The 23,722-nt window shown below is 40.0% G+C and overlaps 1 protein-coding gene across 2 annotated transcripts in view; it reads left to right on the top strand.

The window, feature by feature from the left end:
• Positions 1-23,722, top strand: part of USP32 (ubiquitin specific peptidase 32) — a 209,303-nt gene that overhangs the window by 42,812 nt on the left and 142,769 nt on the right. For both annotated transcript variants that reach the window (XM_086360499.1, XM_086360500.1), the window contains exon 2: positions 21,411-21,538. In XM_086360499.1, coding sequence (XP_086216625.1) covers positions 21,411-21,538 — 128 coding nt within the window. The remainder of the gene's footprint in view (positions 1-21,410; positions 21,539-23,722) is intronic.

Below are 23,722 nucleotides of genomic sequence, written 5' to 3'. Positions count from 1 at the left end.
TTAGGGAATTTTTGTCTTATTTGTAAATAGCTGGGGAGTTGTCAGTAAGTCAGGTGTTTGTATTTGTAGGAATGTTCCTATGCATTTGGGTTAGATTTTTCACATGGGTAAAATCTATTCTTTTTTTAAGTCAGCCTTCTTTTGCTCAATATAACAACTTCATCCATGTTGTTAACTTGGTTCAGTAGCTTTTGCCTCTTCTGTGCTGAATAGTATTCTGTAATCTTAATGTATAATGATTTTTTGTTAACCTGTTCAGTGAACATTTGGGTCATTTCCAGTTTTTTGCTGTTATCAGTGAAGTTACTATGAACATTTTGTACAAGTCCTTTGGGATCGTATAGTTTTATTTCTCTTAGGTAAATACTTAGGAGTGAAATTGCTGGGCCATAGGATAGGTATGTGTTAGTAAGAAACAGCTAAACTTTTTCCTAAGCAGGGTATGCTGTTTTAGTATATTCCACTGCTGCTGCTGCAGCTAAGTCACTTCAGTTGTGTCCAACTCTGTGTGACCCCATAGATGGCAGCCCACCAGGCTCCCCCGTCCCTGGTATTTTCCAGGCAAGAACACTGGAGTGGGTTGCCATTTCCTTCTCCAAACTAGCAGTGAGTAAAAGTTTCACTTCCTCTGTATCCTTGTCAACATTTGGTGTTCTTAGCCTTTAAAGTTTTAGCCATTTTAATAGTTGTGTAATAGTGTCTCATCAATGGTTTTTTTCTTGAGAAAGGTTTTTTTTTTTTAACATGGACCATTTCAACAGTCTTTATGGAGTTCGTTACAATATTGTTTCTGATTTATGTTTTGTTTTTTTGGCCCCGAAGCATGTGGGATCTTAGCACCCTGGCTAGGGATGGAACCCGCACCTCCTGACTCCTGGAAAGGGAGTCTTAACTTCTGAGCTGCCAGGGAAGCCCCTCGTCAATGGTTCTAATTTACATTTCCTATCTTCTTTTATGAAATGCTCATATAAGTGTTTTTTCTGATCTTTCACTTGGGCTCTCTGTCTTTCTAATGTTTGCGTTAAAGGAAGGTAATAGAAGGAGCCTGATACTTAGAGATGAAGTTGTAGATGTTCAGAAGCAATGTAGTTAATAACTCTTAAACCAGGCAGTGGTGTTTTCTGTATTGATGAGAGGGCTAGGGATTGGACCTTCAATGATCTCATTTGCTTTTTGTGTTTTGATGGGTAGAATTCAGAATAAGTAGAAAGCTTATTAATTTAGATTGTAATAATAGAATTTAAATTTTGGGTTCCCAGGTAGAGCCATAGCCATATCTGCCATAGCAACAGTTTGTATGAGCATTGTTACGACTCCTACGAGCCATTAGTTTTTTTGAGGGTAATATTTCTTAGAGATCAAAATCAGTACTTAACAATACTAACATTGTCCTTGATTAGCCAAATCAGTCTTTTTTTGGCCTCATGTCTTTTTAGAATAAATACATAAGCATTAAAATTAGTTTTTTTACTTTATCTTATTTAGAGTTAATTTCCTGTGTCAAAGTGAATGTCTGCTTAAAAGGAATTGATCCTTTATATTAGAAACTCTAGTTTATGGAACAAATGTTAGGCAAGATTCAGAATTTCTAACTTTGTGCCGCTTGATTAAAGATTATGAATATGTATGTGATTTTAATCCTTCAACTTTACTTTTCCCCTTCTTATCAGAGGAGAAACTCTTATGTACCATTTGACCCTAGATATATTCTGAAACTTTTTAATTAAAAAAATTTTTTTTTAATTTTAATTTACTATTTTCATCTCTGCCGGGTCTTCATTGCCGCGTGGGGTTTTCTCTAGCTGTGGTGAGTTGGGGTACTCTCCAGTTGCAGTGCGAGGGCTTCTTGTTGCAGTGGCTTCTCTTGGTTCGGAGCATGGGCTCTAAGGTACCTGGACTTCGTAGTTGTGGTGCACAGGCTTAGTTGCTGCGTGGCAGGTGGAATCTTCCTGGATCAGGGTTCAAACCCATGTCTCCTGCATTGGCAGGCAGAATCTTAACCACTGGACCACAAGGGAAGTCCATATTCTGAAACTCTTGTTTTCTGAAGTCACTAGTGGCAAAAAAAATGCTGTTCGTAGGCTGTCTCTTAGATCTGAGACATTCAGGTTGGCCTTTATTATCTACTTGAAGTGACTTTGCAGTAGTTTTTGTTTTAAGTAGTCTGCCAGAGGCTTTTGGTAGGTAAATTCACTTTTAGATCAACCACACTAAGCATATTAAAAAAAAAAATGTATTGGGATATAGCCGATTAACAATGTTGTGATAGTTTAGGTGAACCACGCAAAGGGGACTCAGCCATACATACATACATGTATCAAGGACATTTAAAAATTAATAGCGGTTGTGATTTTCTTTCTACTTTGGGCATTTTCCTTCTGTATTTGGATATTCTTATTCTAGTTTGGCAGAGAAAAGCATATTTCCTAGTGTGTGTTTACTTCTGTGGTTATCTTCTGCTTCATATGTTGTTAAATTTTCATCCATGCCTTTGGAACCAAATTGTTAAATAGCAACTCCTGTCTTTTAGCAAAAATCTGAATGCATGATAGGCTTTGGCTGTATAAGAAGGATGAAGAAATAGATTGCTTAGTCCCTGCTTTCAAGAGACTTAAAATCTACTTGGAGAAATAAGACTTAACCATAACCTTTGAAAAAAAATTGTGATTTAAGGCAGTGTATAATAGGAATATAGAGTACCAATATTGTGAAATATTTTATAAGCATGTAATGAGTAGTAGTGAAGTAGTGAACTTTTAAAAAAAGCTTACCTTTACAAAAGTGGATTAAATTTCATATACTTTACATATATGTATATGATTTAAATGGAAGTTAAAAAGAGTATAGTTTCACTAGAGTTCAGAGAATGCACATGGAAATGAAAATATCCATCTTAGGTCATTGCAGAAAAAGGTTGATGACTACTGGTATAGACAAAAGAATTATAAAAGTTTAGAGATAAGCAATGTTCTGTTTTTTTTATACTGATTTTTAAGGGGGGACAATCACAATATAGACATTTATTTTCCTTTCAAAGACTGCATTCTCATCCCTTCATCTGATCCTGTAGAAGCATTTAAGTAGTTTTTCTATCTGAACTAGAAAGGAGGATTTGGCCTGTTTATTATTGGTAATATGACTATTGTATTGGTCTGCTTGGGGTGTCATTTCCTCCTCCAGGGGATCTTCTTGATCCAGGGATTGGCAGGTGGATTCTTTACCACTGAGCTACCTGGGAAGCCTATCTCCTGCTATATTCCCATCTTTATTCCTGGCTTCTGCTGAAGTAGTTGCTTAAGTTTGGGTCTCGTGGACATAACTAAATTCCTTATCAAATAGATATTAGTGTTCTCTTCAGATCAAGCCTTTATCATTTTTTTGCAGTATGGATAGGCTGAGAATTTTCCAAACCTTAAAGTTCTGGGTCCTTTTTGTTCAACAATTCCTTCCATTTATCTCTTTCTTTACATTTGACTAAAAACAAGAGGAAAACAAGTCTTCAACGTTTTGCTTAGAAATCTCCTCACCCAAATAACCAGTTTCATCACTTCAAAGTTCTGTATTCTGTAGAACACTAGAACATGACCACAGTTCAGGCAAGTTTTTTGTCACATTTTAATAAGAATCAGAGGCTTCCCTGGTGGCTCAGTGGTAAAGAATCCGCCTGCTAATGCAGAAGTGGGTTTGATCCCTTAGGTTGGATCAGGAAGATCCCCTGGAGAGGGAAATGGCAACCCACTCCAGTATTCTTGCCTAGAAAATCCGGTGGTCAGAGGAGCCTGGTGGGCTATAGTCCATGGGGTCGCAAAGGAGTTGGACATGACTTAGCGACTAAAAAACAACAATAAGGGTTATCTCTCCTCTGGTTTCTTCTTCCTCATTTCTATCTGATATCTTTTTACCCAACTGAACTTGGGTTCATTGGCCCACCACTCAGCAAAGCAGTCTCCTGACGCCAGGTAATGGTGAAAAAATGCATGGCCTTTCTTTGCAGAGCACCACGCAAGGAGAGTGCACAGCTAATGATCAAAAGACCTGAACTTCCCCTGTGGCTTTCAGGCAAGGGTTTTAAAAGGCAGCAATTAGGGATTGGGGTCATGGAGTGCATGAATCAGCTAGTGGACATCCTTCTGATTGGTTGGTGGTGATATTCAGGAATCTTAATCATCAATTTTCTGGTTTCAGTCAGTTTGGGGGTCTTTGTGCTTGTGGTCATGCTTGTGGTCAGCTTGTAGTTACCACCCTCCACTGTGTAGGCATCTTAGTTTCTGTAGAACAGCTCAATGATACATGTCAGACTGTTCTCTGTATCCCTCCAGTGACTTAGTTTTGTGACTCCGTTCAAGCTATTACTTTTCTTGCTTGACTGCTTTTCCTTTGTTTCAGCATTTTCCACTTCTTTAATTGTTAACTACTTGAGTCTCCTCTTTGGCCAAAACAGAGAGGGACACAGAGGGGCTAGTACCCAGGAAGAGTCTGTGAGGTCCCACTTGGTGTCAGTCTCCTCCTTTTCTTTGATGCTCCTTGGTCACGAGGGGCAGGGGTGGTACAAGAAAGGAAATAAAGGTTTTTTTTAATTAATTTATTTTAATTGGAGGCTAATTAATTTATAATATTGTAGTGGTTTTTGCCATACATTGACATGAATCAGCCACGGGTGTACATGCGTTCCCCATCCTGAACCCCCCTCCTACCTCACTCCCACCCATCCCATTCTTCAGGGTCATTCCACTGTACCAACCCTGAGCGCCCTGTCTCATGCACTGAACCTGGACTGGCAGTCTATTCCACATATGATAATATACAATGCTATTCTTTCAAATCATCCCACCCTCGCCTTCTCCCACAGAGTCCAAAAGTCTGTTCTTTACATCTGTGTCTCTTTTGCTGTCTCGCATATAGGGCCATCTTTACCATCTTTCTAAATTCCATAGATATGTGTTAATATACTGTATTGGTGTTTTTCTTTCTGACTTACTTCACTCTGTATAATAGGCTCCATCCAGTTTCATCCACTTCATCAGAACTGATTCAAATGCATTCTTTTTAATAGCTGAATATTCCATTGTGTATATGTACCATAGCTTTCTTATCCATTCTTCTGCTGATGGACATCTAGGTTGCTTCCATGTCCTAGCTATAGTAAACAGTGCTGTGATGAACATTGGGGTACACGTATCTCTTTCATTTCTGGTTTCCTCGGTGTATATCCCCAGCAGTGGGATTGCTGGGTTGTATGGCAGTTCTGTTTCCAGTTTTTTAAGGAATCTCCACACTGTTCTCCATAGTGGCTGTACTAGTTTGCATTCCCACCAACAGTATAAGATGGTCTCCTTTTCTCCACACCCTCTCCTGCATTTATTGTTTGTAGACTTTTTTGATAGCAGCCGGGAATGAAGTTTTGGGTAGAGAGGTTAATCATAAACTCTGCAGGGGGAACTTGGTTTCAGTGGGACTTGGTTTCAGTCTCACCAGAATGGCATTAAGCATTCATATTCCTAACCAACATTCTGTTAATGATGTATTCTTTAAGATGTTGGAGACTTTCTCTGTAGCCCTCTTCTTTCTGAGCTTGCCCTAGAATTGCCTTTGATGTCCATACTTTTGCCAACAGTTCCTTAACAGCAGTCTAAGCCTTTTCTATCAAGTATCTCAAAACTCCTCCAGCCTCTACCCATTGTTGTTGTTCAGTCGCTAAGTCGTGCCCAACTCTTTGAGACTCCATGGACTGCAGCACACCAGACTCCTCTGTCCTTCACTGTCTCCTGGAGTTTGCTCAAATTCATATCTATTGAATGGGTGATGCTGTCTAACCATCTCATCCTCTGCTGCCCCCTTCTCCTTTTGCCTTCAGTCTTTCCCAGCATCAGGGTCCTTACCAATGAGTCAGCTCTTTGCGTCAGGTGGCAAAGTACTGGAGCTTCAGTTTCAGCATCAGTCCTTCCAGTGAATATTCAGGGTTGATTTCTTTTAGGATCTGCTTCTGCATTTTTATACATTTGTTACAGTAGCAGCTCACTTCTCAGTACCAAATTCTGTACCTATTAAACAGCTTGGGCTGCCATAACACAGGGCTTTCCTGGTGCCACAGCAGTAGTGAATCTGCCTCCCAGTATAGGAGATGTAGGCTCAATCCCTGGGTCAGAAAAATCCCCTGGCACAGGAAATGGCAACCCACTCTGGTATTCTTGGCTGGGAAACTCCAAGGACAGAGGAGACTGGCGTCTCAAAAGACTCAGACTCGACTGAGTGACTAAACAATACCACCACCATAACAAATACCATAGACTGGTTGGCTTAAAAAACAAATTTATTTTGTCTCAGTTCTGGAGATTGAAAGTCTACAAAAGTTTAGATTCTAGGAGAGTTTGGTTTCTGGTAAGGACTATTCTTGGCTTGCAGATGGCTGCCTTCTTTCTGAGCTCCTCACATGGCCTTCTATGTATGTGGGAAGGTCCTAGAGATACTGTGAGTCATGTTTCTTCTTATGTGGACATTAATCTGATTGGCCCCACCCTTATAATCTCATTTAACAGGAATTATTTCTTAACTTAAATAGCAGAGACATTACCAACAAAGGTCCGTCTAGTCAAAGCTATAATTTTTCCAGTGGTCATGTATGGATGTGAGGGTTGGACTATAAAGAAAGCTGAGTGAATTGATGCTTTTGAACTGTGGTGTTGGAGAAGACTCTTGAGAGTCTCTTGGACTGCAAGGAGATCAACCAGTCCATCTTAAAGGAGATCAGTCCAGAATATTCATTGGAAGGACTGATGCTGAAGCTGAAACTCCAATCGTTTGGCCACCTCATGCGAAGAACTGACTCATTTGAAAAGACCCTAATGCTGGGGAAGATTGAAGGCAGGAGGAGAAGGGGACGACAGAGGATGAGATGGCTGGATGGCATCACCGACTCAATGGACATGAGTTTGAGTGAACTCCGGGAGTTGGTGATGGACAGGGAGGCTTGGAATGCTGCAGTCTGTGGGATCTTGGAGTCAGACACAACTGAACAGCTGAACTGAACTGACTTCTTAACTCCAAATGCAGTCACTCTGGGGGTTAGAGCTTCAGCATATGAATGTGTAGTGACACATACATTTGATCCATAACAGAAATGTAATTGTGGTTGACCTTTGATTAACTTTAGGGGTTCAGGGTGCTGACCCACCACCCTAGTTAAATTTGGGTATAGTTAAATATGGGTTACCAATGAAATGTATGTTGATTTTCGATGCCTCTTTGTCTAATATTTTCTCTTTAACCTTTCTATTTTCACTTAATTAACTTTCTTATTTCATTTGCCTTCATTTCTTCAATCTTGTTCTACTTCTACTTCCTGCATCATTTCTTTCTTAGGCCAGCAAACTGATGGTGGGAATTTTGGTAAATATTTTTCCATAACCCTGATCTCAAATCAGGGCCCAGTGGCCTTCTCTGTTATCAGAAGATGACATAAAATGAGGAGGAATGGATTTGTATGAGGGCTAATGTATATCTCTTTGGCTTTCTTTTTCAGATTTTTCAGATGTTTAGAGCATGGGTCCCCAAACCTCCAGCATTTAAGGCCTCGTGATCTGATTTGGGGTCCATACGTGGAATGTGTTGCGTTCATATGAACAGTGAACACTTAGTATAGAAGTCTTAAATCAGATTTAATTTTTCATTAGCCTCCAGGTGTGCATTCCAAATTTTAAAAGTTTACATTTTATTATACTTCTTTCACACTCTTACCAGAATAACTCCTGAAAACATAAAACTCATTAGCATATTTATCACTGTAGATATTCCTTCCACTTCTTTTCCCATACTTTTCTTTCACAATTCCCACAATTTGCATTCCAGCCTCTCAAACTGTTCTGCAAACCAGTCATCTTCAACCTTTCTGAAACCAGGGACCCGTTTCGTGGAAGACCGGGGGTGGGGGTGGGGATGATTCAGGTGACTTACTCTGCACTTTATTTCTATTGTTATTACATCCGCTCCACCTCAGATCACCAGGCCTTAGATCCTGGAGACTGGGGACCCCCAGCTCTAAACATTCCTAACATCCTCTGACCTCTGTGCTCACTCCCTTCCTGATACCTGACTGTTCTTCCTGTTTCTCTGTCTTGGGCTCATTCTTAATTTTCTAGCGTGAGAATGGCCCCCTTTTATGAAACTTCCTAGATTCCTCTGTAACCTTCTGTACTCCCATATCACTTGCTTATACCATTAGGCTATTTATTATATTCTACTTTGTGTTATTAGAATGTTACTTATGTATTCATTTATTTAGCAAACATTTGAATCCCTGGGTTCTACTTACAGACTTCAGTTTATTGTTTTGGGTTGGAGCCTGGGCATCAGAATTCTTTCAGTGCACCTCAGGTGATTCCAGGAATAAGAATTTATGGAATAAAGGTAAAACACAGTGCCCACAGACAGAGTTCAGAGCTGTGGTGGCTTGATGCTGAGATGCTTGGTGGAGTGCCTCGGGAAGGTGCGTGGCAGTGCTTGCAGTGCATGATGCCTCTCTAATAGTCCTTTGCAAAACAAATGCTGAAAGCTGTTTTCTCTTGTCACCTTTTTTTCATAAAAACAAACATCCTCAGATTTCTTTTGGTTAACGAAAAGAGGTGCTAATGCAGGTTTCTCATTAAAAGTGAAGTGGTATAAAGTGAACTTTTGGAAACTGGGGGATACCTCTGTATGTGTGTATGCGTGCATGCAAAGTTGCTTCAGTTGTGTCTGACTGTTTGCGACCCTGTGGACTGTAGCCTGCTTGGACCCAATGGCTTCTCTGTCCATGGGATTCTCCAGGCAAGAGTACTGGAGTCAGTTGTTACCATGCCTTCCTCCAGGGGATCTTCCCGACCCAGCGATCAAACCCACATCTCTTATATCTCCTGCATTGGCAGGCGAGTTCTTTACCACTAGCTCTTCCTGGGAAGCCCCGCCTGTATATAATTAGTTGAAATACATAGTTTTGTTTAGCTTTCCTGATATTTTATGTAGCTGTATGGGCCATTCAGAATATGCTTGGATTACTATGTAACTGGAAACAGCTAGACAAACAGCAGTGAAATCTTTTTTCTGCTTTTGTTTATATTCTTGTTGTTGTTATTCAGTCGTTCAGTCATGTCCGACTCTTTGTGACCCCATGGACTGCAGCACGCCAGCCTTCCCTGTCCTTCACCATCTCCTGCAGTTTGCCCAAATTCATGACAATTGAGTCTGTGATGCCATCCAACCATCTCATCATCTGTTGTCCTCTTCTCCTCCTGACTTCAGTCTTTCCCAGGATCATGGTCTTTTCCAGTAGGTCAGCTCTTAGCAAGTGGCCAAGGTATTGGAGCTTCAGCTTCAACATTAGTCTTTCCAATGAATTTTCAGGATTTATTTCCTTTAGGATTGACTGGTTTGATCTCCAAGGGACTCACTCTCAAGAGTCTTCTCCAACACCACAATTCAAAAACGTCAATTCTTTGGCACTCAGCTTTCTTTATGATCCAACTCTGACATCCATACATGACCACTGGAAAAACCATAGCTTTGACTAGACGGACCTTTGTTGGCAAAGTAATGTCTCTGCTTTTTGATACGCTGTGTAGGTTTGTCATAGCTTTTCTTCCAAGGAGCAAGTATCTTTTAATTTCATGGCTGCAGTCATCATCTGCAGTGATTTTGGAGCCCCCAAAAATAAAGTCTATTGTTGTTTCCATTGTTTCCCCATCTGTTTGCCATGAAGTGATGGGACCGGATGCATGTTCTTAGCTTTTTGAATGTTGAGTTTTAGCCAGCTTTTTCACTTGCCTCTTTCACCTTCATCAAGAGGCTCTTTAGTTCCTCTTCGCTCTCTACCGTAAGGATGGTGTCATCTGCATATCTGAAGTTACTGGTATTTCTCCCGGCAATCTCGATTCCAGCTTGTGCTTTATCCAACCCGGCAGTTCTCGTGATGTACTCTGCATATAAATAAATAAGGTGACAGTATATAGCCTTGACGCACACCTTTCCCAATTTTGAACCTGTCTGCTGTTCCATGTCTGGTTCTAACTGTTGCTTCTTGACCTGCCTACAGGTTTGTCAGGCAGCAGGTAAGGTGGTCTGGTATTCCCATCTCTTTGAGAATTTTACACAATATGTTGTGATCTACACAGTCAAAGGCCTTATATTTTAAAAATCCATTTAAAAACACCCTCTGCTACTGCTGCTAAGTCACTTCAGTCGTGTCCGACTCTGTGTGACCCCATAGACGGCAGCCCATCAGGCTCCTCCGTCTCTGGGATTCTCCAGGCAAGAACATTGGAGTGGGTTGCCATTTCCTTCTCCAATGCATGAAAGTGAAAAGTGAAAGTGAAGAAGGGTATTTGGGAGGGGGAAATTCCAGAAAGTTCCAAAAACCCACAAAACTTCAATTTGCCAGTCCTGTTACATGCAGACAACTATATATTGATAGCATCTAACCCTAACCCTGGTTGGATCCAGGGATTCCCTCAGGAGGACGGCGTTGGCGATTAAAAGGGTAGATAAAAGGAGAAAGACACAGAGGCTTGACCTGACTGGTTTACGTGGGAAACTAATAAAGTTCGTGACACCGAACTTGCTCTGACTACGGAGGCCACAGGCGCTCTCTCGAATCGCGGAAGGTGCCCCACCTTAGGCACCTTCTCGAGTGGGTCTTAGAAGCCCAGGCAAATAAGTAGTCTCAGAGAGCCCCCACGCTCCCATCATTCATCCTGAAGGAAGAACAGAGAAGAAAAGGAGAGAAAAGGAAACAAGAAAGAATGACACGGGGAGACCAAGCCTGATGAGCGAGGCCCACAACTTTATTTTCCAAAGTAGCTTTTATACCTTAAATTGTGCATTAGAGAATAATAGGGGGTGTAGAGTCATGCAAGGTCAGCAGTCTTTGACTCCTATCGAAGCCAGGCTTTCTTTCTGCAAACTTATCATATGCAAAGGCTTTAGGTGATTTACATCATCTTCTGGCCAGGAGGCCTGTTAACATTTTATGACCCTTTCTTCAGAAAACTTATTTTTCTTTAAAGGTGATTAGTCTAAAGTCAGGCGCCACCCTCCGAAAGCATTAGATAAAGTTGCATTCCTATAGGGCAAAAGTGTGGTGGGCTGTAACAAGGAAAGAATTAACTCAAGGGTCCAAGGTTACAAACATTAAAGTTACTACTTACATTTCTATATAGCAACTATATTAATCAATACACTCCCAGGGACACAGTAGGTAAGGGATATGGAAACTTGGCAGCAAGCATTAGCTCAAGAAAGAAATCCTCTACTAGTTCTATTCTTAAAATTTTAACTCTCTGAGAAGCTCTGCATTGTTAGAATATCTTAAGCTTCCCGTGCCTCTCGTGGTTGGGAGGCTGTGAACAATCACATGGGTAGCTGCAGGAGTCCAAACAAACCTGTCAGGCAAGCTAGAAAGTCATCGGAGGGGTTTGAATTGAAACACTCCTATTATGCCCAGGAGATTTATTAACTAGAGCTCTAAGTTGATTTTTTTCAGAGAAAGGTGGTTGGGGATAGCCCCCGTTAATGTCAGAAGAGTTGGTGAAAGTCGTGAAATAGTAAAACAGACAGATTCTGGTTTGGGGTAGACGCTCAGGCAGATCCAGGGGGGCCCTTGAGCCCTGACTCGCCTTGCCCATCAGGGCTCTCCTGCATGACCTTGTCATGGGTGGGAACTCCCGTGCTGGCTCCTGGCAGCAGTTTACCTCACATTTATATTGTATTAGGTATTATGAGGAATTGTTTAGTTGCTAAGTTGCGTCCAACTCTTTGCAACCCCATGGACTGTAACCAGCCAGGCTCTTCTGTCTATGGGATTTCCCAGGCAAGAATACTGGAGTGATTTGCCATTTCCTTCTCTAGGGGATATTTCAGTTTCCTGTGTTGATAGGCAGATTCTTTACCACTGAGCCACCAGGGAAGCCCATTAGAAAGGATATGGAGATGACTTAAAATACAGAGTATAAAAAAAAATCTAGAGGAGGACTTCTTTAGATCATATGCAAATACTACATCGTTTTATATAAGAGATTTTGTTCCTCCCTGGATTTTGGTGAGTGGAGTGGCAGTGCTTGTCTTGGAACTGATTCCCTGAGGATACTAAGAGGTGACTTGGGTGCCTTCTTTACAATTAATGAATGACAGTACTTTCTCTATGCTTGTCTGTCATACCTGCAGAAATGGCCTCCTTTTTCTTGATGTTTCTCCTCCTTGCTTTTTCTTTTCCTTCCGTCCCTTTGTTCCAGGGTTAGGTGGGTCTGCTGGGGTAGTAATATTAGTCTGCAGGTAAGGAGGAAAAAGGAGAGGGGCAGAAAAAGATTGTTCTTTTTTGAACTTTTACCTCCTCCCTCTGGACCTCATTTGTCACAACTTTCTTCCAGAGTTAGGAGTGGAAAGGGAACAGGGCTGCTCTCATTGCTGCTGGAAATCTCCTCTCCTCCTAGACTGGCATTATTGGACATCCATTCTTTTCCTGCATTTAAACCTTTATTATACACAGACACACACACACACACACACACACACACACACACACACACACACACACATAAGTGACAGTGTTAGATTCAAATATATGTATGTTTTGTTTGTGCTCATAACCAGTTGACCACAGGTTTCCAAACTTGGCAGCTGGTGGGCCATATTAAGACTGCATATTGGTTAATTTTTTTTTTAATTAACTGCTAATACTTTTAAAGTAGAGAGATTTCACAAAAATTTTACATTCTTGGGTTCCTTATTGCTACATTGCAGCCTATGCCTGGAACTTAGTAGCAGCTTCATGCTGGGGAAGGAATATGTGTTTTCTAGGGTTCCACAGGCCCTACCTGCCCCACTTCATTTATATTACCAGTATTTCTGGTTTTGAACTTTGCATCATTAGTCTTTACTACCACCAGTAATTCCTTTTATTCTTGAACTTGTGTTCCAGAGCAGAGGAGCTACAGAATATTTTATTCATACAACTTTTTTTCCCAGTGTCGAATCTGAGAATAGTCAGGTACAAAGGAGATGCCTCATGTTTCTGGCCTTTTGCGTTGGAATTACACATGTATGTTCATTTATTTGGACAGTATTTATTGATAGTGATGGGAGAGAATCAAATGAAATTCGGTTCAGAAATAGTGGAGAATGTTAAGTACAAGTTTCTTGTTAGTGCCCACCACCCTGACTATGTAGTCCGTCACTGGGATATAGACTGCCTGGATGACTTCAGCGTCCTCCCCTTAGCTCACACAGTATACTGTTGCTTTCATCCTGCGCTGAAAACCAAGTAATGAGAGAGAGTGGGAAAGTCTTAGATGAGAAGGTGTTCAGGAAACACAGATTTGTGGTTATGTTTAAACCAAATCCAGCCACATCAGTCACTGTTACACCAGTTGATACAAGCTGTAAATCTTACTTCTCTATTCCCAACTGGCACAGTGGTAAAGAATCCACCTGCCAATGCAGGAGGTGCAAGAGACGCAGGTTTGATCCCTAGGTTGAAAAGATTTTCTGGAGTAGGAAATGGCAACCCACTCCAATATTGTTGCCTGGAAAATTCCATGAGCAAAGGAACCTGGTGGGTTACAGTCCATGGTGTCACAAAGAGTCAGACACAACTGAGTGACTGAGCACGCATGCATATAAATCCTACTTAGCTCAGAAGACAAGTATTTTCTCTTGTAACTGGTGATTCAGTTCAGTTCAGTCACTCAGTCGTGTCCGACTCTTTGCGACCCCATGAATCGCAGCACGCAAGGCCTCCCTGTCCATCACCAACTCCTGGAGTTCACCCAAACTCGTGTCCATCGAGTCGGTGATGCCATCCAGCCATCTCATCCTCTGTCATCCCCTTCTCCTCCTGCCCCCAATCCCTCCCAGTATCAGGGTCTTTTCCAATGAGTCAACTCTTCACATGAGGTGGCCAAAGTATTGGAGTTTCAGCTTAGGTTGTTTATATTGATAAGTTGCTATATTAGGTTTATTATAGGTCAGCTAGGTCTTGAGAATGTCATGCTTTGGATGCCCAAATGTGAGAAGAAATCACAACAAGGAGATCTTGATATGAAATATATATATATATATGTGCAAATAGTCACTAGAATCACAACTAGCTATCTGCTTTGTTCTTAGTTGTACTTAGTGATGTAGTTTGGGAGCACTCTTTCCCGTTTTTAGGTGTTCTTCCCTGTGCACAACTATGTCTTTTATGTTTACTGTATTGTCATTGCTTATTCATGAGTCTGTCTCTTGGCTGAGTTCCTCGAAGGCAAACTTGGCTTATTAGTTTTGTGTTCCTCATGGCCTAGCACAGTTTTTGGGCATGTGATCAGTAAGGGCCCAGTAACCTTTAATTAATGATTGGTTGACTGATTGCATTTCAGAGGGTCTTACTGGAGGGATTCTGTTTCTGTGGTAAACACCATAATCTTTATTTTATTTCTGTTTCAGTATTTGCCTTTTCTGTGTAATTGCTTTTATCAATACTTTCGTGCTCTAATCATTAAGTGACTATCAAGTACTTTATTTTTCTTACCATATCTTGTATTTGAGTGTGAGTTGCTAATTCTCACTAATTGAATATTTTGAAAACTGAGATGTCTTGAAATCAAGGCTTTCTGTTGAATGAGGTTTGTGTTCAGTTCTCTTAAAAATTTGTGTTGATATGAGAAGAGCAAACTTTCTCCCTTATTCTCTTGTCTTTTATTCATACTTCCTGTTTGAGCGACTTTCACTTTCACTTTTCCTGTTTGAGAAAGGATTTTAGTTCTGTTCCTATAGTTTTCAATAAGATTCTAGTTGGTTTCTTAACTCTCATGAGTGTTATAGGTTAGTTGAAATGTTTCTACAGTTCCTTAGATTAAGCAAAACCTAAAGTAAAACCAGTCCTTGAGATTTATTTATTTGACTGAGCTGGTTCTTCAGTAGCAGCATGTGGAATCCAGTTCCCTGATCAGGGATTGAACCCCGAGCCCCCTGCATTGGGAGCAAAGAGTCCTAGCCACTGGACCACCATGGAAGTCCCAAGATTTATTTTTTTGAAGGTGAAATACCTCTTTAAGATATTATCATTGTGGTCAGATGTATTAGTTTACTGTCAGACTTTCCACTTTTATTCTGGAGTCCTTTCTTCATTTCTAATCTGGTCTTGTTCTCTGTGCTTACTGCGTAGCTGTCCTCCTCAGATACCTTAATCATCCTGGAAATTTCCTTTACCTCTCTCCTGTTGCAGTCCGTCCAACTCTCACATCCATACGTGACTACTGGAAAAACCATAGCTTTGACTAGATGGACCTTTGTTGGCAAAGTAATGTCTCTGCTTTTTAATATGCTGTCTAGGTTAGTCATAGCTTTTCTTCCAAGAAGCAAGCATCTTTTAATTTCGTGGCTTCAGTCACCATCTGCCTTGATTTTGGAGCCCCCAAAAATAAAGTCTGTCACTCTTTCCATTGTTTCCCCATCTATTTGCCATGAAGTGATGGGACCAGATGCCATGACCTTAGTTTTCTGAATGTTGAGTTTTAAGCCAACTTTTTCACTCTCTTCTCTTACTTTCATCTAGAGGCTCTTTAGTTCTTTGCTTTCTGCCATAAGGGTGGTGTCATCTGCATATCTGAGGTTATTGATATTTCTCCTGGCAATCTTGATTCCAGCTTGTGCTTCATCCAACTTGGTATTTCATATAATGTATTCTGCATATAAATTAAATAAGCAGAGTGACAATATACAGCTTTGATGTACTCCTATAAAGAAAGCTGAGTGCCAAAGAATTGATGCTTTTGAACTGTGGTGTTGGAGAAGACTCTTAAGAGTCCCTTGGGCAGCATGGAGATCCAACCAGTCCATTCTAAAGGAAATCAATCCTGAATATTCATTGGAAGGACTGATGCCGGAGCTGAAACTGCAATACTTTGGCCATCTGATGTGAAGAACTAACTCACTGGAAAAGACCCTGATGCTGGGAACAATTGAAGGTCGGGGGAGAAGGGGCTGACAGAGGATGAGATGGTTGGATGGCATCACCGACTCGATAGACATGAGTTTGAGTAAGCTCTGGGAGTTGGTGGTGGACAGGGAAGCCTGGTGTGCTGCAGTCCATGGGTCACAAAGAGTCAGACACGACTAGTGACTGAACTGAAGTGCTATAGTCAGTGTTTCCTGGATCTGTCTTCTTTCCTTTGTTTACCCCCTCATTTTGTTGTAGGGCAGTCTCCTGTAACTTTCTGGAAAAGGTACAAGAGAGTATCGTACTTTTTTCCTTGTTATATTTTTACAGTACCCTATTCTTATTTGGATGTAATTTTCTTATTCTCCTTTTCTGAAAATATTTGAAGGTTTTCACTTTTTTTCATCCTTCATTATTATTTCTACTTACCCCTCCTTTCCCCTATTTGTCTTGGTAATTTTCTTATTGAAATCTTCCTCAATATTTGGTGTTCTTTGACTGTTCATTCTTTTTTTTTTTCAGTCTATGCTATTGATACATAATTTATATACAATAAAATGCATAGATTTTAAGAATTCAGTAAGTGAACAGTTGTTCACTTTTGTAGCCACCACCCCAATCAAATATATAAAACATTTCCACACCTCAGAATAGTTCCCTCCTATCTCTCTGCAGGTGTCTGTTTCCTACAACTCCAGTCACATACTCCCTACTTCACTACCTGTCAACCACTGTCTTGGACACCATAACTGGTTTTGCTCCTTTGCGACTTTTATATATAATGTAGTCATATGGTATATGCTCTTCTGTGTCTGGCTTATTTTGCTCAGTGTAGTTTTTGAGATTCATTTATGTTGATGCATGGATCAGTAGTTTCTTCATGTTTACTGCAGAATACTATTCCATTGTATGCTATACTGCATTTACTTCATCACCTGTTCCTTTATCAAGGGGTTATTGTTTCTAGTTTTTTTTTTCCTATTGTTAATAAAGCTCCTATGTATATTTCTGTGCAGTATTTTCTTGTGTAATTAACAAGGAGTGGAATTAATTGGGTTATAAGGTTAAGTATATGTTTAACTGTATCGTGTCGTGAAGTTGCTCAGTCGTGTCCTACTCTTTGTGACCCCATGGACTGTAGCCTACCAGGCTCCTCCCTCCATGGGATTCTCCAGGCAAGAGTACTAGAGTGGGTTGCCATTTCCTTCTCTAGGGAATCTTCCCAACCCAGGGATGGAACCTGGGTCTCCTGCATTCCACGCAGATGCTTTAACCTCTGAGCCACCAGGGAAGCAACTGTATAATGACTATCAAGCTGACTTTTTATTTTAAATAGTTTATGCATTAAAAGATTGATTGGAAGACTTATATGTTTGAGTATATCCCTTGTTGTGGATGCTAGATGGCATCCAGTGTTGCTGGATGGCATCACCGATTCAATGGACGTGAGTCTGAGTGAACTCCGGGAGTTGGTGATGGACAGGGAGGCCTGGCGTGCTGCGATTCATGGGGTCGCAAAGAGTCGGACACGACTGAGTGACTGAACTGAACTTAACTGATATCCCTTGTTGACTTGTGGATTTTCCTTTTGGGAACCCAGCCATTTTTAAAAGGGGAATGGCGGCATCCCCCTCACCCCATGTCAGTAACAGTAGGTCTTTGTTCTAGGATCATTTACTTTCTTCAGAGAAGAATGCTATTGATTCTGCCCAGGGGGAGAACAGGGGGAGGGAGGGCAGCACGATGCAGATGCTCACTTAATCTTCACCTTTTTTCATACCTCATTGTCCTTCCTGTAGCTAAACCCGGTGTGGTCGAGTATGGAGCCTTTCTGTCTCTGTGTCTTTGGTTTCTTGATATATATCTACATCTAAAAGTGGTGTGCGGTGGCTAGATGGTAGATTGGTGCCTGACTCTTGTGCTTTAAGGGACCTGAGATTAGTCTAAGCACTTCTCTTGTAACTTTCAACCAATTTCTCTTCCATCCCGCTTTCTACCGCTACCCTCCCTTTTTTGTGTGTGGTAACTGGTACAGTGAATTCCGGAGCCTTTTTTGGGTGCTCTAGACAGGTTAAGTTAGTTTACTTTCTTGTCCACATTTCTCAGTTGGTTTCGATTGCTTAGGTTTCAGTTTTCATGGGTCTGCTTAAGTGAGTCACCACTCTTCCAGACACTAATGTTCCCCAGAAAAAGATTGACTCTCATAGTTCCTCAGTTCTTCTTTCTCCTATTTTCTTTGTCCTTGTGAGTTTGTGTCCTTTTTTAATTCTTACTGCAATTTTAGTGAAGTCTGTAGAGAGAAAGGAGGTAAAGAAAAATCCCACGTGTTGAACTTTCTAATTTTTCCAGAGATTGCCTTTTCTTTCTAAATTAATATTATGTTTTCCTACCTTGAATTTTCTAGGCTTGATTCTCTTTTGTTTTCCATCCTGCCTAAATTTTTATTTTGAAAATTTTGAAGGTTTCACTTGTATAGTGAACACTTTTAGGTATTCCTTATCTGCAGGTTGGAGACAAGGAATTGTCAGATTTTATTTTTTAATAAAAATACTGTTTATTTTCAGTAAGTATGGATCTCTGGCAGTATTTTAGTGTCTGATAGTCTATTTTGTGCCTATACAGTAGCTTATTCAGTCTGTCTGTTTGCTTTTGTTGTTGTTTAGTTACTCTGTCGTGTCTGACTCTTTTGGCTATCATAGACTGTAGCCCGCCAAGTTTCCCTGTCCATGAGATTTCCCAGGTAAGAATACTGGAATGGGTTGCCATTTCCTTATCCAGGGGATCTTCCTAACCCAGGGATTGAACCTGCGTCTCTTGCTTTGGCAGGCGGATTCTTTACCACTGAGCCACCAGGGAAGCCCTGTTTGCTTTTACAAATGCTTTAAAAAGTTTATGTGTATGTCTTCTCATGTTATAAGTGAATAGATTCATTAGTCATCAGTCATCATTGCTTTTTTTAAACATATTACCAAGCATTCCTTCAAATATCTGTAACCAACAGTGTATAGATTCTCACAGTGATTGATTTTTCTTGTCTTCTCTGGACTACGAACATCTAATTTGTTAGTAAAGCCATTAATGAAAAGTAGGCATACTGAAGAAATAGGTATTCCAGTAGCTGAAGGAATTTCTCCTCCATAACTATAATTTATAAAATTATCTTTCTTTTGTTTTTTCACTTTTGCATTCTAAAAAGGGGGGGAAAATCAGTAAATTGGGATGTTAATATTATGAATTTATTTTTTTTAATGAATTAAGCATTTAGTAGTTATACTTTTCTGTAGCTGCTTATTTGTGTATTAGTTCTTATTGTTTTATCATTGACCTACAGGTTGTAGAATTTGTGAACTTTCCCTCCCTACCACAGACTTCTTGACTGATAATCTGTGTGCCAGGCACTCTTCAGTCTTTATCTTGCTGGCCCTTTCTGCCTTCCTTGAAAGGTGTAGGTAGGTGTAGACTGGTGTAGACCAGCCCCTTCTTCTTGTCCTTTGGAAACTGCTTTTGTTTTTCCCAAGTATTCCTTGTCAGTCTTGTTTGAATATTTTTTTCTTTCTCAGCAGGTACTGGAAGCATTGCTTTCTTCCAGTTTTGTCTCTATGTCATTTGTGCTCTTTATTCATGACTTTAATTGCCAGCTACATGCTCATGACTTTCATCAAACCTTGCCTAAACTTTACACTCATAATTGTAAAAACTCAGTGGGTTTCCTGAAGGTTGCTCATTTTCAGTATGTCCTTATCATTTCAGTTCAGTTCAGTTCGGTCGCTTAGTCGTGTCTGACTCTTTGCGACCCCATGAATCACAGCATGCCAGGTCTCCCTGTCCATCACCAACTCCCAGAGTCCACCCAAACTCATGTCCATTGAGTCGGTGATGCCATCCAACCACCTCATCCTCTGTCATCCCCTTCTCCTCCTGCCCTCAATCTTTCCCAGCATCAGGGTCTTTTCCAGTGAGTCAGTTCTTCACATCAGGTGGCCAGAGTATTGGAGTTTCAGCTTCAACTTCAGTCCTTCCAATGGATACCCAGGACTGATCTCCTTTAGGATGGACTGGTTGGATCTCCTTGCAGTCCAGGGGACTCTCAAGAGTCTTCTCCAACACCACAGTTCAAAAGCACAAATTCTTCAGCACTCAGCTTTCTTTACAGTTCAACTCTCACATCCATACATGACTAATCATTTAATTTATTATTTATCATTTTTCCTTCCTCACTTTTTTTTCTTACATTCCCTTTCTATATGCTAAGACCATCCTTCAGAGTTTCTCAGGGTAGAATCCTGAATGTTATTCTACATTACTTCTACTCTTCAGTTAAGTTTCAAATTCTGTTGACTTTTCTTCTAAATAGTTCCCCAACAGCTTCTCCTTTTTCTTCTCATAGTAGCAGTCCACCTTTTGCTTCCACATTTTGCTTACCACAGAACTGGTAAACTACCTGAATTTTATCTGACTGTGTTCTGTTTCCTATCTGCCTGGAGTTCATACCTGAATTGTGTCTGACTGAATCCCTTCCTTACTGTGTCACAACAGAATTGCTATGACTTGGTCAATGACTGCCTTAGGTTTATCTTACTACTCCCAGCCTTGTTCATTTTTTTCTGGTAACTTTATACATCCTGCTCTGTATACTTTCAAACAAACTATTATCTCTGCCTGGCATGCCCTTGTCCATTTCGCTTGGGTTAACCTTTAAATTTCCATCCAGCCTTCCATCCATAAGTCTTTTTTTTTTTTAATTTTATTTTATTTTTAAACTTTACATAATTGTATTAGTTTTGCCAAATATCAAAATGAATCCATCACAGGTATACATGTATCTTTCTTCTCCAGCGTGGGCTAAAGGCACCATTTGTGGTACCTTCACTTACCGCATAGTACTAAAGAATAGTTTTCTCTCCTTGTAGACAGAGATTGTTCTATTCAGTGAAAGGCTTCAATGCCTAAAATAAAGTAATGGCTCAGTAATTTTTTTGTTAGTGGATGTCTAAAAATTATAGTTTATTAGCATCATCTATTTATAGGTTACTTTCTTTGTTGAGGATGATACAGTTTAAGCTAAATTTGGGAGCATGGATAAATAGGTGCTCAAAGAGTACAAATAATATAATTTTTATTCCAGAGGAGTACATTGCTGCTGAAAAGGTATTAATGTCAGAGCCTAATGCCATTCAGCTTACCTGCTAATTGTTACCTCTTCTTTACCCCTGCCTAGAATTTGTATGCATAATTTAATGTTCTGCCAATTGAAGACTGTGGGTCAAGAATTTTCCTATTTATTTTTAAGATTAAATTTGAAAATATTAGAATTATAAAAAATATCTTTGGATTTATTTTACTTATTTGGGAAGAGAAGTAGTATTTGCTAGTTTTTGTTAGGAACTGGGTTGAAAAAAAAGTAAAGATTTTGAGAGACATCTTTTCTCCTCAGGTTTCTTACCCATCTTCTGTTTCTGAATTGCAGTTACAGATGTCGAGCTGAAACGACTGAAAGATGCCTTCAAGAGGACTTGTGGACTCTCGTATTACATGGGCCAGCACTGCTTCATCAGGGAAGTGCTTGGAGATGGAGTGCCTCCAAAAGTTGCCGAGGTAATCTTCATGCTCTAAGTTTTCCTTTGAGATAGTTATCCACCAGTCTGAATTCTTGAGGGTTCTCCTGGTCTTGACCGATTTAATCTTCCCTACAGTTATTTTTCTTGCTGAGTAGGTAAATAGGTCTTGTTTTAGATGTCAATATGGCTGTGTTGTTAGAGGCCAAATGGGAGAACTGCAGGCGTGCAGCTGAGCTTCTGTGTACTTCTGATCTTTAAGAGCCGCAGATCATAATCATGGGACCATTTCTATGATTGGCTTCTTATTCTTACGAACTTTGTCACTCTGACATGTCCTTTTTATGTTGGGAGTGTTTTTATAAACTTTGAGTTTTAAATCTTTCCATATAGTAAGACCTAATTAAATTAATTCTGTAAAATTATTTTGTATATGAAACTTGTAAAGTCTTATTTAGATTCCGTAAAAAATTTTTAGGTAGAGATGCAGTGAGCTAAGTTGGTATAAATATTCCCTTTCTAACATTAAATTCACTGCCTTATACAGTGAATAAAGTATATATACAGTTATGTAATATGTCATTTGAAAGGTGAAATGAGAATACAATTAATAAAACTGAAAATTATAGTAAGAATTTTAAGCTTAGTGTATTTCATAAACCTTAATTCACTGTCCTAATAGTGACGGTTGTAATTTCTAACCTGTGCTATGTGCTTTTGAGTTTATGGTTTATAATATAGAAAGTACACTTACTGCTTTTTTTATGTGTGTTTTACTTTTTTTCTTGGTGGGGATATATGGTGTATTAATTTTATCATGTATTCTTGTGTAGAATTATTATGTACTTTCTTGCTGTCTTTATTTTGGATTTATGACAATTTTTTCCTAATACTATTTATTGGGACCTTTTTTCAGTATGAATTCATCCTCCTGTTTTGTCTTAAATGCTAATATAATATAAAAATTTGGAATTTAGAATTTTTCATTTTAGGATATAATTAGCAATTTAACGCAGAGAGGGCAATGGCACCCCACTCCAGTACTCTTGCCTGGAAAATCCCATGGATGGAGGAACCTGGTAGGCTGCAGTCCATTGGGTCCCTAAGAGTGGGACACGACTGAGCTACTTCACTTTCACTTTTCATTTTCCTGCATTGGAGAAGGAAATGGCAACCTACTCCAGTGTTCTTGCCTGGAGAATCCCAGGGACGGCGGAGCCTGGTGGGCTGCCGTCTATAGGGTCGCACAGAGTCGGACACGATTGAAGCGACTTAGCAGCAGCAGCAATTTAACGAATTAATATAAGTTGCCAATTAGAGGAAGGGATTTAAACTGGATCCATAGTAATTAAAACAACATTCTTCCAAATTCAAATATATACTAACTTGAGCCTTTCTTTTTCTTCAGCTTCTTCCTTAGGTCGAAATTGTCAGACTGTAAATTCGTGGTGCCGAGAAAACTTAAGTTAGAATATCTGATTTATTTCTTTGGATCATGTATAAAGATTTACATGTGTCCATCTACATATCTATAAATAGATGTCCGTTCAGGTCCTTGTTCAGTTTTTAATTGGGTTATTTGTCTTTTTAATACTTGAGTTGTAAGAGTTCTTTATGTATTCTAGATCCCGGTCCCTTATAAGATACCTGGTTTGCAAAAATATTCACTTGTCACGTAATTCACTCTCTTGATGGGCTTACCCATTCTTCCTTTCATTCCTTGTTTCGTCTGGGAAACTAAGGTCACAAAGATTTACTCTTCTTTTTCCCTGTAAGAATTTTAGCTTTTACTTTTAGGTCTCATCTGTTTTGTGCTAATTTTTGTGTATGGTGCGACGAGTCCAACTTCGTTCTTTTGCAAATAGCTTTTTAGTTGTCCTGTTACCAAGTCCAAGCTCCTATTGCTCATTGCATTACAGGTCAGTAAATCAAGAGATGTGTTGTTGGTGCCAGAAATAGCGACTTTTTCGAAAAGCCAGCAGATCAGGAAGATAGATGGTCAACTAGTGTCCCAGAGAACCGTCTTATACCTGAATTAGAAGTTAGGCTTTACACTGAAAGGGGAGAGAGGGTGTGGCAGGTTTTTGCAAACTTTTCGGTACCTTTGTTCTTACAGCTGTCCAGGCAGGTCTCATCACAATGTTCCTAGACCTCCTATGAGATAACAATTATTCTCCATTCTACTTTTTATTTCTATATGAGTGAGCCTTGAGAATGGGCTCTC

Source organism: Bos grunniens, chromosome 19 (assembly GCF_055505025.1).
Source record: "Bos grunniens cultivar Pamir isolate PY7600 chromosome 19, Bosgru_T2T1.0, whole genome shotgun sequence".
NCBI classification, from domain to species: Eukaryota; Metazoa; Chordata; class Mammalia; order Artiodactyla; family Bovidae; genus Bos; species Bos grunniens.
This window is presented reverse-complemented; position numbering and strand designations above follow the sequence as displayed.